Genomic DNA, 17,191 nt, shown 5'->3' with positions numbered 1-17,191 from the left:
TACCTGAGTTGAATCTATGCGTTTCAATATTGTTTCATTGTCAGCTGCATTTAATGAGATCTTGCTTTTCCCCCAACAAGACAACTGAGGGTAAACATTTAAACCACGCCTTACTCCTAAAACTGGAACTGTCTCATATAACCAAGCCTAAAACAAAAAATAAAATAAAAGTTAATGAAAAATACTAAGATCATAATTAGTAAAGGTTAATACTAATCATCAATCCAACCCTGCATCCATCAACATAAAGCTTTTTCCCGATCTGACATATTTCTCGATATAAAAATCGGAAGGCAGCATCTCCATAAGCATTATTCAAAAAATATCGTAAGATCATCGAGATAAGGAAATATAAATCCAGGAGTGATATAATTGACCGTGGGAAATATTATGCAGTTAAAATGAACAAAATGAATGTTCTCACAAAATCATCAATATCACATTCATCGTCACTTCTTGCAAGGAAAATCAATTTTTCATAAATGGCTATTCGCTTGGCATTGGTGACCTTGCCGTCAAAATGACGTGTCAAATATTTGGACTCCATTTTCAGATACAAGTCAACTGGTTGTCCAATGTGATGTAGGTCGAGCACAATAGAGAAATCAGCTGATTTGAAAGGGATGGTAATGTTATCACCAACAAAAAAAGAACATGAATCACCTTGAAATCTGTTTAGAAAATAATCAATCCGCCCACTACTAATAGCAAGGACTGGCATATCAATCCATTTGGCGAAAGGAGTATCATTTATCCGACTCATATGCTGCTCACCTAGAATTGGCTTCAATTCTTCCATCACAGTTTTAAAATAAGGAGGGGAACATCGTGAAAAAAATTCTTTACCACTCTTCTTCTCATGATAATCATGAATTAGTTTGTCTTATGCAGTAGTTTCTACATTAAAAAACAAAAAACAATTATACAATAATGATTAGAAACACAATAACAAAAAAGAAGAAGAAACAGAACATAATTGAATATAGGCAAAACAAAAAATAGCATTTAGACATGTCTATTTGATCTACAAATCTAGCCATGGTATTAGGCGCAAAAAATTTAATCGCACTGGCCACAACAGTAGACGGAAAAAAAATAATCACATAAAAATTGAATTGTGCATAACACAAGGATTCTGGAACAACAGCTTCGAAACCAAGCATAACTACTAATTTTTGAATTTAATCAAAATTTCATAAAATATTAACAGTACAACTAAAAAATCAAATGGATAACAATATCAAGAAAAAAGCCTATAAATTGGGGAAAAAATGTACAACTAAAAAATCGAATGGATAACAATATCAAAAACAAAGCCTATTAATTGGGGAAAAAATGTTGTCAATAACCTAAAACAAACAATAACAGTTTCAAAACCACAAAAAAAATCCACAATTAACAAACCCTAGACATTGAGGAAAATGTGGTTCTCGTTCGTACCTTGATTGGATTTCTTCTTATTTCTAGTTCTTCGACATTTACTCGAGGTGCTAGCTTCTGCAGATTTGTTCGTCGCCTTTTTTTTCCCCATTTGCTGCGTCTCAGTTGATGCTTTCCCTCTTTGTCGTGATATCCTTTCACTCGGCCGAACAAGCTCTGAAGAAGAAGATAGAGAAGATATAATACATAGGGGGTAGTAATGGGTTTTAATCAAATATGAGGGTAATTCGGTATTTGCCTCTTTATTGGGGAGTTTAAACATACAAATACAATTTTTCAGGCATTGAATATAAATAGATTAACTATTGGGTACTGACCGTAAAGTTCAGAATTCCAATAAGAATTTATGTGCAATTTGCCGTTAATTTAACTTAATAGAATTAAACCATATATAAATATTATTATATAAAAAATAAATTTAACACGAATTTAATATATATAATTATTTAAAATTTTATACTTTATTTAAATTTTTTGTTCATATTTAATTTTTTAAGTCAAATTATTCATTAATTTGTCTATCAAAAGATTTCATATAATTTAATTTTTATGTTTTTTTTAATAGGATTACACTTTGCATCAATTAATTGATTATTAAAAAAACAATATATATTTATTATATCCATTGTCATGTCTTAATTAATTAATACAACAAACCAAAATGAGGGAAACAAAAATTTTTTTAAAAAAAATTTTAACACATCACCATATGCTGTTTCTCTCCCCACAGTTGGGGATCCCATCCCCAATCGGATGCTAATAATTACCGTCCACAAAATAGTGTTTGCCTATATTTATTACTTGTGTTTTTTAAAGAACAACTGTGGCAAGTTTGCGGGAACACTAGAAACTAGAATTCTGATGTATATGCAATTTCTAATTACGGTCATCTTTAGAAGCACCCGTTGTCGCAAGTACATCTTAAACAGTATAAACATTTAGCAAAATAAGCTTTAAAAAATCGAATGAGAACGTTATGGAAAGAAAAGACTAAGCGAAAAACAAAAACAAGTCCTCTCTCCAATCGTAAATCCTTTTTCAGTCATATACTTCTATCAAATGTCGAGGTAAACTGCATTGTAGCATGCGAAGAAGGCGCAGAAGTAAAAGTCGTATCTTGCGAGGAAAGTGCTGAGGTAAAAGTCGTGTCGTTCAAAGCGTCGGAGCCAGAGGAGTCGTAAGTGTTTGTATCATTAAGTAGAAGCTTTGGTCGAGGGTTGTCTCTCTTCTTCAAGCCCATGATATCACCGATCAAGCCTGGTTTCTCTATTTCGATGTCATCAACATAACCAGTAAGCATAGAGACAACATTTGTCATCGCCGGTCGAAGTTTTGGATTGTCTTGCGTGCAGATTAGGCCAATCTTCAAGAATCTGCACGCTTGTTCTTCATCAAATCGTCCATTAAGCGATGTGTCTACCAATGTTGCCAGCTCCCTTCTCTGGTAAAGTTTCCATGCCTGCAATGTAACATTTTTAGTATACAAGGCTATGTAGGAGATGAAACCAAATCAAGCATACTAGGCGGAGATTTCTTGTGTTGCCGATATATAGTGTCGAAATATTGAGCAGCCAACACCCAAAATTGCTTACTCTTGGAGACTTTCACTAGAACATGAATTTGCATCACATTATCCTCTGAAAGTGTTGGTCTATTATGTGAGGGAGTATAAATGAGGGACTCGTAACGTGGTGATCCAAATGTATGGAGGAAAATGGTCAGAAATTTTATCATAAAGATAGTTGGATTTAATCCAAAAATACGATACTGCAGAAAAATTATGTCATTGTGGTGATTTCTCACAAACGTCTCACCGTTTCGAGGAGACAGCGTTCATCTGGGGGCAATAGCATATTTGTGTTGCATCGCCCAGCGACTATTTCGATAAGCAGAACACCATAACTGTAAGTATCCGACCTTCGTGTCACCTGGCCTCTTATGGCATATTCCGGTGCCAAATAACCTCTGCAGCCAAAAAAATCGGATGCCAAGAAAATGAAGTCCAGAACTGCTAGATTTTTTAAATCTCCTACGAAGCCAATCAATAACGTTACAGGGAAAAACTTAAAAGTGTAAAAAGATAAAGATTCAAGCTCTGAATGAAAAAAATCAGACTTCACGACTTACATAGTTCCTGCAACACGGGTACTAACGTGACTTGTGTTTGCAGGGATTAGCTTTGCAAGGCCGAAATCTGCAATTTTAGGGGTCAAATCTTTGTCAAGAAGAATATTGCTCGCTTTGATATCTCGGTGGACAATATGGGGTGTCACACCCTCGTGCAAAAAGACGAGTCCTCGTGCCACTCCAACACAAATTTTAACCCGAGCTTCCCAGCTAAAACTTGAAATTTTGCTGGAATATCCACCTGGAGCAGGAGCACGTAAAGTTTATTACATCAGCAAAACAAAGTAACCACCTAGAAATTCGAGATAAATATATTCGAAACAACGCACCAAGAAATGTGTGCGCTAGGCTGTTGTTCTCAAGATACTCGTAAACAAGAATTCTTTGGTCGCCTTCCACACAACATCCATAAAGTTGTACTAAATTTTCATGCTCTATAGCCGAAATGGCTCGAATCTCGTTCATGAACTCTCTTTTTCCTTGCCTTGACTCAGATGACAGAACCTTTATTGCTCCCATCTTCTCCTTCCCAACTTTTCCCTACGTATTTACAAAGTGAACTCAAATTGTAAATGTAGCTACACAATAGAAAACACTTTGTTTTACCTTATAAACGCATCCAAATCCCCCCTCCCCGATTTTATTTTCGCCACTAAAATCATTGGTAGCCAACCTCAGCATCTCATACGAGTAGACCTTAACCTTGTGGACTCCTGGGAACTCTGCAAATAAGTTCATATTTTGTAAAAAAATCATCAAAAACAGTGTACGAATAAAAGTCGTCATTATCTAAACCTTACCATCAGCAAGCTCAGCCGAATGTCTAGTTCCCGAATCCTTTTTTCTACCACGTAAGCAAGAAAAGCAGGCCATAACTATAACATCAGCAGGTGGCTTCTCCGAACAGAGAGAGAACTTCAGAAGGAAAAAAATCCACACCACACCACACCACATAAGAAACACAAATAAGGATCATAATTCATAGGAGAACACTATGATTAACCAGATATTATTTTTGGCAGACAAGAAGCTCATAAACTTGTATAATTCTATGGGAAAGTCAGTCACCCTTTGATATCTGTTTACAATTGGATAATTCGTTGATCATCGTACGTTGTTTGTTTTACTCTTCATTTGTGAACCAAAATTAGTTAAAAGATTCTTGGGAGTAAAAAACTCATAGGCATGAAATGAAAACGGATCTAGTTTCTCAAATTAAACGATACAAGCAAAACATAATTTTAACCAAAACTAAAGCCTAAAAAAAAAAAAACCAGTCAGTGTTCTTTAAAAATCAAGCTAAGAATCAAATGAAATGACAATTGAAACAGAAATTTTGGAAAAAAGAGTTAACAAACTGATGCAAAGTTAAAAGCAACACAAGCCGCCAAATGAGAAAATCCACCTGAACCCAGAAACCCAGGCAGGGAATCTCTTGAAGCGGGAGCTTCAGATCAAACAAACCTTAACTTCTGGGAAAATATTTCAACAGATTCTGCAGTAATCATGTTGGGTTAGGATTTGATTATGCTACACTGGGAGACGACTCGCATAGTCATTGAATCGGGTGGACTTTTGTCTTCCTCTCCCTAAAGGACTGTTATTTTGTTGAAAAAGTTGATCAGATTCAGCACGATATGCGAAAAATCTTGGAACTTTCCTTCATACTTGGGCACCAAAATTTATCGCCGGTGTTGGAGTCCACCACCAACTTTTGCCTACCGAATCCCAGTCAGTACATACTTGATTTCATACAAAAGTGAAATAATAAACACTTGGTTAACTCTGCTAATGACATGAAATTTAATGTTATCTAGAAATTGGTTGATTTCATCTTATACGTATGTACATTATCCGATGATAGAATCGAGAGTTCAAATTTAACCACACATACATGAGGTCCACTAATTTTTTTAAAATTGAATCTTATCCATCCAAACCATGTGAGAGCATGTAGCATCGATGCTACCCTAGAAATGTACATCTCACAACGTTATTCGTTTTATATCATTTTGACCAATTTTATAATTAGATAATTATAGATTGTTTTCATCTCGTACATCAATAAGTAATTTTATTTTTAAAATATGTTTGATGAGTTTTCAAGTAATTATCAGCTTAGCTTTCATTGTGATAATAAGCACCAAAAGTATGAGTCATTTTGCATTAGATTTTACGTGGATAACATACAATTTTTTCTTGTTACATAAGTCACGTATGAGAAAAAATATAGGTATTAGATAAGTAAAATTCGGTCAATTGAATGATCTCCGTCAAAAAAATGCCTAAAACTAAAAAAAAAATCAATTATTAGAAGAAAACCAAAATATGATGAATTATAAGAATAAAATTCAAAACATACTTAATTTTTACGAGACTAAAATAACAATTTTTTCATTTATAACAATTAAAATAATATACCCATTTATAACAAATGTGTGAGGATTACGGACTTATAAATATCTTGGATTTCACTCAATTATGAGGAATCATTCCTCGAATTTCCTCAATTTTTACTTTTTATATTTCGGTAAAACGGTGAACTAGAAATTTGACCTGTTCATTCTTGAATTACAGCTCATTATTTTTTTAATAAGAAAACAGGGATCTAAATAATTAGTATTCGGATATAATTTATTTTAAAAGATAAATAAATAAAAGGGATTCAAGTGATTATAACTTGGAATGTTATAAATTTAATAGTGAATAAGAGAAAATAAATGAGAGAATTTAATCGATGTTACATTTCAACCAAACATCCCAATTTGTAAGGTAGAATTGAGTGCTACAGAAATATAGAAATATTGATAAATTAAAGATAATAATCTATAATCAAGAAGAGTATTTATAACACGATAAAAACTCTTGTAAGACCAGGGACGGAGTCAGGATTCATAAGTACATGAGGTTGACTTCATCTTGTGTTAGACAGTAATAGATTGAGTTAAAAACCGAACCGAATTTTCTAAAATCGATTTAACCAAACTTTTTTCCAATAGACCTATTCGACCGAACTTTACTACGAAAACCTAATAAATCAAATCGAAAAAATCGATTATTTCAGTCAGTAACAAAATTAATTGAAATTTTAGATTTTTTTAAAATAATCATGTTTTAAATAAAAAAGGTGCAATATAAAAATTAGATTAAATAAATTTAAATTTTATTCATTAAAAAAATATTTTTAAGTATAGTCCTACTGTCTAATAAATTTTATTAGAAATTGTAATATTATAACTTTATAAACTTTATTAGAAAATTTAATATTATTAATTTTTTTTATAAAAGTTTAGTTTATTACGTTAACCGAAGTTTTATATTAAAAAGTGAAATTGAACCGAATTAACCTATATTTTAAAAAATTTAAACCGAACTTTCGAATAAACTGAATGTAGAATCAAACGTTCGCCACTTTACCAAAAATTATAGCTGATGGTAATGTGCAATTCAAATATTTTAAATCCTACAGCAGCCCACGCGTCATGGTTCGATCGAACTACCTAGTATAGACAATTATTACACATTAACACCGAACCGAATTTTCAAATTAATTCATTTCGGTCTGTTATTTTGGTTGCAATCGATATTTTGTTCAATCATAGACTGTAATTGATGTTTTCCTGTTATTTGTTTATATATGTTCTTTTGGTTTAAAAATAACTTGACAGTTTTTATTTTCTTCATTCCCTGAGTTACTTAACTAGAAATTTCAATATTCCCAAAATTTTACAGCAAAGAATTATTTTTAAAATTTCATACTTATTCAATTTTCGGTTATTATGAATAAAAAATCACAAAACAAGCCCAATAATAATTACACATCAATAATCATCAAACATTTCAACCAATTTATCATCATTCCAAAATCTGCAACAATAGATTTTTAGGGTAAAATTCAAACTCCAAAATTCATATACATCATAAGACAATATTATTGCAACTTGAATACTCACAACTAAATATTCGATATAATTTTAGAGACATTGAATTTTTATCTCAAAGTTACATAATTTTAAAACATATGACAATAAACTAACCAATACACAATAATGAATTATGATTTGTTGTAGTTTTTTTATTTTTAATTTTTAAACATGAGAATAAAAAAATTAAAAATGAAACTGATAAAAAATTTGTTCAATTTTTAATATGTGCTAAAAAAATTAAAATTTAAAAATACTAACTTTTAAAAAAAATTAAGTGGGGCTGGAGCCCACCCTAGACCAAGGATGGCTTCGTCCCTGTGTAAGACGGTCTCACGAGTCAATATTTGAGACGAATATTATATTTGTGTAACTCATGAAAAATTATCACTTTTTATGCCAAAAATATTACTTTTTATTGTAAATATGATCACGGTTGACACATATCACAAATAAAAATCCATGAGACCATATCACAAGAAACATACTCTTATAACATTCACGTACCAAATGTTTCTTTAAAATCACATCCAACAAGAAGGTTATTTGGAGAAGATGTGAAAACTCGAGTGTTGTCTCGTTAAAACTTTGACAGTAAAACCTAATGGGAATTTTCTAATGAAGTAAAAATAGTACAGTAATAGGAGCTCTCCCTCGAATGTCCTCCTAACGTTTGGCAATGGATGTACCTCGTTAAAACTTTGATAGAAAAACTCAATAGATCCAAAATATAGTGAATGAAAAAAGAGTATGACATCCCCGTTACTTGTTAAATATGTCATCAAAAACTTTGTTATGAAAAATTGCGTGGAAAAAATCACAAACAAGGAAAAAGAGTACAACCTGTACTACTCCCCCTCTTACAAGCATCACTTGAGACCTTTTAGGTGATGTCTGATCTTGCATGCTACTTTTTCAAAAGTTGATGCATGTAACGCTGTTGTAAAAAGATAGACCACATTATTCTATGTTGTGTTAATCCTTTTACATAAATAGAGACTCACAGGTTTAATTTGTGATATCGGATCATATATCAATTTTTCGTAGACATGGTACTACGGGACCAAAAATCTTATTTCTTCATCTTTAAGTACTCTGGGAAAATGATTGAAACACCCATCTATAAGACCAATTGATACAACATATCCATAAAAATATTTTCCAAGTCATTCGTCCAAATTTACATTTGAATATTACTTGTACATTTATAAAAGTATTTTCCAAGTCATTCGTCCAAATTTACATTTGAAATACTTGTCCATTTTAGCAAATATTTCAAGAGTACTAAACTGATTGCATCATATGCATCCAAATTATGAACTTACAATGACTTGTATCTCTATTGGAAAAATAGTCATGGAGAATTTTTATGTCATTGTTTAGTAAATCATATAAATATGTAGTCAACACATTCATAAATGAAATATCAAACTATTTTAACTAAAATAATAAATAATCAATAAAATTAAGACATCCATGATAGGTGAATATATTTTTCTCATTGTTGATTACATGTCTTTATGAGAAATATTGAGGTACAAGTTGGTATATGTATCTTACAATATTTGTATCTATTTTGTAACAAAAATCATTTGTATCCTAATGAGATTGCACTTTAGGTGTTCGAACTATATGTTCAAACACTTTACATCATTTTGACGACATAGTTTTCGAGATAATAAATATTTTTTTCAAATCTCATCATTTAATATGTTTGTTATTATTCAGGAATAACATTATCTATAATTTGTATATTTATCTCTTTTATCATACATATCATCAAAAATTACTTCTTATGGAGTTTTTCTTGTACCATTTTATTTCAAAATATATTATCTTTTAAACTAATCGATCGAACATGCTTATGGAGTACATTAGATTCATTCGTGAATATATGGTCATACATGGACATTTTCAGGTACCTGAACCTCTTCTAAGGTTTTACTATATTTCATTATCCCTTTAGGAGGGTGAACCTCCTTACTTTTGACATATTAGTTATTTCCTTATATTTTTAAATGAGTTATTGGTTTGTAGATTTAAAACCAATTTGTGTGTGATACTTAGGCGAGCTATTGGCCTTGTTCAATAATAAAGCTAATGATATATGTGATCTATTAATACAATATATCGAATAATGTATTTGAAAATTAAATTTTGTATCCGAACAACAATTGAGAGATCGAGTCATAAAATCTCATTTTTATTAATTCAAAATATTTCATCATAATTTTCAATCTCTTCAGACACTCATTAGAGAAAATTTTCGAACAATCAATAATTTTCAATACATAAAATTTGGCTCCAACCCAAAAATTAATTATAACTAGTTGACATAATATGTACAATAGATGATGCAGACAACATATTCCATTTCCAAAATATGACAAAAAATTTTCAAAATAAATGGTTTAATAGTTGATTGGAGGCATTTGTTAATTAATCTACTAATTAAATATTCTGGAAATTTTATCTCAAAATTTACTAATTTTGTAAGTATTTCCGCAAACTTCAGGTTGCGAGTCATGGACCTACATTTATCATCACTTTTTTATTTTCGAAAATATAGGGATTTAGTCCCAATTTAAAATATTGACAGTTATACTAAATGTAATAATTTTAAAAAAAAAAACACATACAAATTCTTAAAACCTTAGAATCTTCTTATTTATTAATTGAAGAAATTTTGGTTCCTCGAAAAATATCCTTGTATACTCTATCAATAATTTATTATATTATTATACAACTTAGATGTCAAAACCAATCAATTACATCTAACTATAAAATTATTTTTATCAGTAACATATTTTTTTTTTATTACATATCAGTAACATTTTACTGGTATAGAAACTTCCTCTTTGCAGTACAAAAATTAACTTTATAACATTAACAAGCTTTAATTTACAATATAAATAGATTTTAGATTTTCAATATTGATAAACTTCAATATCAACAAACTTCTAGTTTTGACATTTATTTAATTATATTAACATTGATACAATACCTTTTTTTTTTTTTGAGAAATTGAGTATTTGTACAACAAATATCATTTTGATATATGTTGGATCAATTGTCTCAATAAGATATTTATCTTAATAAAAATATTTTTTTCCCAATAAAATACATACTAATCTTATGAAGTTGTATAGTTGAAAGGATTAATTGGAGGATAATCATTAAGATATAATAGCTCAATGATTGAATATTGAACATCAATGAATTAAATCGAGTTTGATTTTCAAACCAAGCGGAAGATACTCAAATAATCCTTCGTAGAAACTGATTAGACATTTTGTAAAGCATTTAAAAGATATACAAGTTGAATGAGTAAAAATATTTTGGTTGAACCATTTTTATCAAAAACTTGATATGTAATATTTTGGTATTTGAAGAACACATAAAATACTTCAATGATGTATCTTTAAAACAATAAAAATAATAAGTATATGCAATAAATAAATATATACAAATTTGTTTATTGATGTTCAGATATTAACGACTCATACGTCACCCTTTCATCCCATCGAGAAAGATCCACTAGAAATCTTTGATTTATACAACTCTTTGTACAAACCCATTTCAACTTAGGACTTATATTTTTCTCGATTGAAACTCTTAGCACACTCTTGATTATAGGCCACAATCTCACAATCAGCATAATATTTAACGTCTCTTATGTGAAGACTGCAAACACAAACTTAGTATCTTTGTGTGAAAACTCACTCAACTAAACTTTAAAGTTCAACTATAATATATATGTGAGTGATTGTGTGTAAGGATTTAATCATTTACAGTGTATTAATCTCTCTAATGTATCCTCGCACATTAAGTTTGCTCTCATTCTAGCTAATCTCTTCATGTAGGCTGCCCATACTTTAAATCCTCTTCAAAAGCTTGTATTTGATCTTCAATATGTTGTATATATATGCTTCAACAATGATATATACATTAAACACAAGAATATGAACGTTGATAAAGTTTCAGTACTTTTTTTGATATTAAAAAAGTCAAATCCACCTTGCTAGAAATTTTTCCCGATTATATCTGATTTTAACGTTTTTGTTCAGTTGGGTTCTTTAACAAGGATGATAATTTAGTTTGATTGGTCCACCAGACTGGTCATTCAGTTTGGTCTCATCAGCTCGGTTGGTCATTCACCTTGATCTTGTCTGCTAAACTTGTAATATCTCTTATCCCACATAGTAAAAACTAAATATTCAAAATTAGTTTATAATAAATTACAATGGACTTCTATACAAACTCGAGTTCCTCATTTTTGTAAAGCTATGATGAATACGAATTATATGTTATAGAGACTTATTGTACAGTCACGTGGGACCGGCTCGGGGGCGTGACAGAATGGTATCAAAGCTTGTCACCAACAAAGAACACTGGAAAATAAGTTCTATGAGGCAAAATGATAGGTGCATGAGAGCCACCTCTTGAACATGTAGGGTAAAGTGTTACATGAAGGGAGCTACCTCTTGAGTTTGTAGGATCCACCTCTAGATTCCCCGCGCTGGTGGATTGAGAGGTCAGGCCACGACGAGTACGTTGCGTTCTGAAGGAAGAGTACGTTGCGTTCTGAAGGAAGAGTGGTTGTTATACATCTTATCTTACATGTAAAAATTAAAGATTTAAAATTAGTTTATAATGAGCTACAATGAACTTCTATAAAAATTTGGGTTAAAAATTTTCGTAAAGCGTTGACAAATAAGAAGTAGTTGCTATAGAAGCCCATTGTGCGGCCACGCAGATGCGGGCACGGGCCCGGAACGTGAAAAGACCAAACTGATAAGGGGACCGTGACAAGATTAAACCAAACTGATAAGGTTTGCTGAAATCAGCCTTGTTGATTTCAGTCTGTGCAGAACTTATATCTTAATTGTCATTTATCATCATCTTAAACTTCGTTTCAGACATGTGAAGATGATTTGTAGATTATCATTTTATCATCACAACACATACCGAATCATTCTATTTCGATAAACGAGATGATCAAGATAACTAAAACATCGCAACTATGCATACTCAACCGATTGCTGTTTTCGTGCAATTAGTTTGGTATTACAATCGTCAGTTTGCCTAGATAACATCCAATTTAGCCCGATTGACGTGAAATGCAACTTCTCCCAAATTGAGATTCCTGTTAAGTGGTTTTGATGGTTTGTCTTTTGCTTTACCGAGCAATGAGATATTATCAAACGCTGAATCTCGCCAGATTTTCAATATGGCTAAATTCAAGTTCTAGCTTTCAACTTGAGCTAGCAACTATATACTTGAGTAAATATGTTAGAAACATAATAACAAATTTTGTTATCATCAAAATCAAGATTGTGTGTATTTCTTAACCCAACAATATCTCTTCTAGAGCTATTAATGTAAGATAACGTATTAAGAAAAATTACATTTTTAATCGTGTAATTTTTATATTTTCCACTTTAGGTCTGGTTAACAATATATTGTATTTTAGTATTGTAACTTGCATTTCTTTTTCATTTTTGGTCTTGATACGTTGAATTTTTATTTTTAGTCACGTACCTTGTCGTTGTTAGGAGAGCAATTGAAATATGACGTATGGGATGTTGTACATTTTAAAATATTTTAGTCGCACAATTACCACTAGCAATAACTTTTGATAAAGAGGTAGCGTTAGCTCCTATAATTGATATTAAAGTCAAGGTCATGAGTTTAATTCTCATTGATTGTAAGGAATATAATTATTAAGAGGTATATTATTTAGGTACAATAATTGTCCTAGCTAGGGGAGCAATCGAAACGTGGCGCTAAACTGTTGTACGATTTAAAATATTTGATTTTCACCATTACCACCAACTATAACTTTTGTTAAAACGGCAAGCACTCAATCTTACAAATTTCATTTTGTCTGCGAGTAAAAAAAAACCATAAATGAAAACAACATATAATTTACATGACCAAAAATGAAAAAATTACATGTTATATGATTAAAAATAAAGTTCACTGTAACAAGACCAATTTTTTTTCAAAAAAACATGCAAGTTACAGGACAAAAAAATGTAGCATACCCCAAAATATTATATCAAATAAAAATTGTATTCAAATCCATAAATATCATATCAAGCACATTAAATTTTCTTTATTTTTCATCGTTGATGAAGTGATCTTGTGAATCTTTAATATGTCTATGTTCTAACATCTCATTTCTGTATGAGTAAAAAAATTCATATATGATGTGACTTCGTTGAAATGGGTGAGCCAGGTAAGGAGCTCCAACGAGTCAAATCAATAATTTATAGTTTTTAGGAAATTTGAGTGAAGATAATGGCTTCAATAGCACCTGCAAACAATGAAAAGAACTCGTGAATGGGCGCCGGAGGGGTGTCCGGCGTGGCCACTCCGATGCTTAAGTCAGCAGGTTGGAGATGAGTCAAGGTAATATTTGGTGGAAAATATGTGTAATACTTAAGAGTTCAAAGATTTCAGAATCTGTAAATGACATTAATACCTGCTATTTATAGTAGAAGATGAGGTAGGTACCTCGATTCCAGTGCTACCTATTAAGTATGGTAGGTCGGCTGCCCATACCCTATCTTCTGATGACTTCTAGGACACTCCAAACCCAAGTTGTTCTGACAGATTAGACGTCCTGTATCAATCATACTCGAGTGTGGTTCAATTCTCGAGGTGGCTCGGGCAATTGATTACCCGGGTACTTATATGAGAGCTCGGGCGATGATTGCGCGGGAGACCGGGCTGACCGGGAGACCTGACTGTTCGAAGAATACTTGGGAAATATGTAGTGCTCGGGCTCTTGATAGTGTCCGGGTCATCAGCGACCCAGATCCTTCTGGGGGTATCACCACCCATCCCTAAAATAGTCGGGCTAGAGCTTGACTCGCTGTCCCGATCAGTCCAAGATAATTAACAGTGCACAATATTGGAGCCTTCAAATATCCCAGAGATGAGATGAAATGCTGAGACTTCCTATCCCCCGGATTCATAATAACTTATTGTTTAACATTCTTGGGCCCTGTCGCAATTACCACGATGACACGTGTCATAGCATGAATTCCCGCCTAAAGGACGTTTCACATTTCGAGAAGTGGATAAATCTGACGCCTTGATAACCGTACACATCTTTTCACCTCTTGGCCCCATTTTCAAAAACGCATCCTAGACGTTCGTGCATTTATAGATCAACGTCTGTGATTAGATCATTCCTCCTATACATAGCCATTCACCCACTTTTCAATCGTACTAACAAACTATCATCCAGGAAACACAATGGCTGGTGCAAGCAGTTCGAAAACTCCGAGTATGACCGAAGCCTTCAAGGAATCTGCTCTAGAGATTCGAAAATCTACTATGGAAGATGAAGTGTTTCGCAATTCTTGACTACTGGGAAGAGCTTCAGGGGCTGAAACTTCTTTATGACTCTGGAGAAGCTATCACTCCAAGTCTGGTGGCCAAACTGAGGAGAGTGCGAGAGCATTTTCATATAGCTGAGTGGGTAGACGTCTTTACAGATGGTCGTATCTACCAATTAATGCTTCGGAAAGAAATAAAGATCCTTAAGCGTATTGCCGATTCAGACAGCTTCCTGAAGACTTCCACCGGGCCTTTAGCTGCTTGGGTGAAAATATGGATAATTGCTGTAGAGGAAGAATATGATGATGTAGTACGTGCTAATGTCTATGGTTGAATAAAATACTAATTCTAGCCTGTCTTTTGTCGTTACTTTGCTGTAATCCTTTAAGTTTATCAGTTGATACATATATATCGCGAGTGGAACAAGATTAATTGATAAATCATAATGCCAAGCCTTAACATCTCCCGGGCTTTCCTTGAAATGCCCGGGCCTCATGCCTCCCGGGCTCTGAATACGGTGCTCTGTCGGTTATTCTTCTCGGGTATTCCAAGAGACGTCATTATGGCACACGCTTCGCATTCATATCATTCCATGTTCCAAGAATCTGTTAATTCCGATACATTGATATCTGTAACTCCATCTTTCTTCATAAATAAAAAACGTTTAGACTAGCACACGGCTCTCCACCTTCTTCAACATTAAATACCACCTGTCTATAAATAAGAAGATGAAAGTGAAATAAGAATAATAATCCAATATGCCGAGTTCGAATGAGTCTACCGCTTGTAGCAGCACGCATGTCATTGTCACAGATGAGATGCTTCCTTATCTGGAAGACTTGAAGAAGACTATTGAAGAATATATCTCGGTAAAGGTTATGTCTTCATGGTTCAAGATTCAAGATCTCCAGAACTCTTATCAACATGGTTTGGCAATTACTCGTTCCCAGAGAGCAGTAGCGAGAAGATACAAACAACAATTTGATGTCAACCATGTTACAGAGCTAGCAACTGATCAAGTTCTCCTGCGTGCAATGCTATGGAAGGAGTGGCATCAGCTAGAGAAGATCTCCTCTGCTAAATCCTTCACTAGTTTAAGAATCCATGAACTAAATAATTGGATAGTTGAGTGGCAGGATTCTGTAGGTTCTGAACTAGCTGCTGTAACGTGGCATAGATTATTTCCTTAATAAAATTTTAGTAGATGTAATTCTTTGTCTTCCTATTCTTCTGCCAATGAATTATGTAAACCGAGTAGTATATAACTAACGCGTAAAACCGAAATGCCAGAAACTAATGTTTCCTGAGCCTAACATAAATTGCCGGGTTCTTCCCCCTCCTGGGCTTAAAATGAAATGCCGGGTTCTCATACCACCCGGGTAATTGATATGGTGTTATAATGACGTATGACCTACTGCAAGGCTGTCCGAATCTGTACGTATTTCGAGTGTATAATTGATCATGCCGCCTCGATTTATGCCCCCGTCTTTTCAAATGTCCCGCCCAATCATGCCGCTCAATTTTCGAGGTTAATCTGGATCGTTTGTTTTGTTCTGGATCAACGGCTTAGATTCGTTCCCACCGCCTATATATATTAGGCCTCCTGTTTTTGAAAAAACACTTTCAAATTCGAAATCTCGGCGAAGCCCTTGCGAATTTTTTCCTTGAAGCTCCTCCGCGCAAAAACCCTTCGCTCCGACGATCCTCCACCGTCTTCCTTCAAAATACTCGTAAGTTTTTCCTTCAAATTATGTCTGAATCTACTTCTTCGACTTCAGGAGCCAATGCGCGAGGCTCGCCTAGTGACGAGTCCACCGCGCTGCGCTCTGATTCCTCTCCCTCTCTGCCTCGCCGCTCTATTACTCGGCCTCCTAAAAAACCCTCAGCTTACCAAACTACACTGGTCTCTTCCAAACCCTCCTCTTCGAGCCATGTCCGAGCTCTTGCAAAGAGCAAGGGTAAGGGTAAAGCTCGGGCCTCGAGCCCTCTTTCTTCCGAGACCCCAGGAGTTCCCTGGTTCTCCTCCATGAGTAGCACTCTGCGCTCGGGGGCAGAAGAAGAGCTCCGGGCTCTGGGCTCTATCCCTCCCACTTTTCCCATTCTACTCCCCGGTCCCTCTGATCGGGCAGATCACCCTCCACCCGGCTATACTACTTTTTTTCGGGATCAAGTTAGAAATGGTCTCCAATTCCCCCTCCCTTCTTTTTATATCGAGGTTGCTAAGTTTTTTGGTGTACCTATCAACCAACTCCATCCTAATTCTTTCAGGATTATGGCCTCGGCCTATGTCCTTTTCAAAATGAACAATCTTTTCATCACTCCCCTCATCCTTCATTATTACTTCACTTGCC

At 33.5% G+C, this 17,191-nt stretch overlaps 1 protein-coding gene across 2 annotated transcripts; it reads right to left on the bottom strand.

Annotated features, from left to right (window-relative positions):
* Positions 1 to 2,288: 2,288 nt before the first annotated feature.
* On the bottom strand, positions 2,289 to 5,265 carry LOC140981150 (cold-responsive protein kinase 1-like). 2 transcript variants are annotated; one of them, XM_073447453.1, is made up of 7 exons: positions 5,032 to 5,265; positions 4,368 to 4,482; positions 4,174 to 4,289; positions 3,897 to 4,107; positions 3,568 to 3,808; positions 3,255 to 3,405; positions 2,289 to 2,899 (listed from the first exon to the last, which is right to left on the bottom strand). In XM_073447453.1, the coding sequence occupies exons 2-7, from the start codon at positions 4,438 to 4,440 to the stop codon at positions 2,483 to 2,485; spliced, it is 1,209 nt and encodes a 402-aa protein (XP_073303554.1). In that variant the 5' UTR covers positions 4,441 to 4,482; positions 5,032 to 5,265; the 3' UTR covers positions 2,289 to 2,482. The 2 variants fall into 2 exon arrangements, with proteins under 2 accessions (XP_073303554.1, XP_073303546.1); XM_073447445.1 differs by having other exon boundaries at positions 4,973 to 5,264.
* Between the last annotated feature and the right edge of the window lie 11,926 nt (positions 5,266 to 17,191).

The sequence above is a fragment of the Primulina huaijiensis genome, chromosome 1 (genome assembly GCF_012295235.1).
Source record: "Primulina huaijiensis isolate GDHJ02 chromosome 1, ASM1229523v2, whole genome shotgun sequence".
In the NCBI taxonomy this organism is placed as follows: Eukaryota; Viridiplantae; Streptophyta; class Magnoliopsida; order Lamiales; family Gesneriaceae; genus Primulina; species Primulina huaijiensis.
Note: the sequence above shows the minus strand (reverse complement) of the source record. Positions and strands in the feature narration are given on the sequence as shown.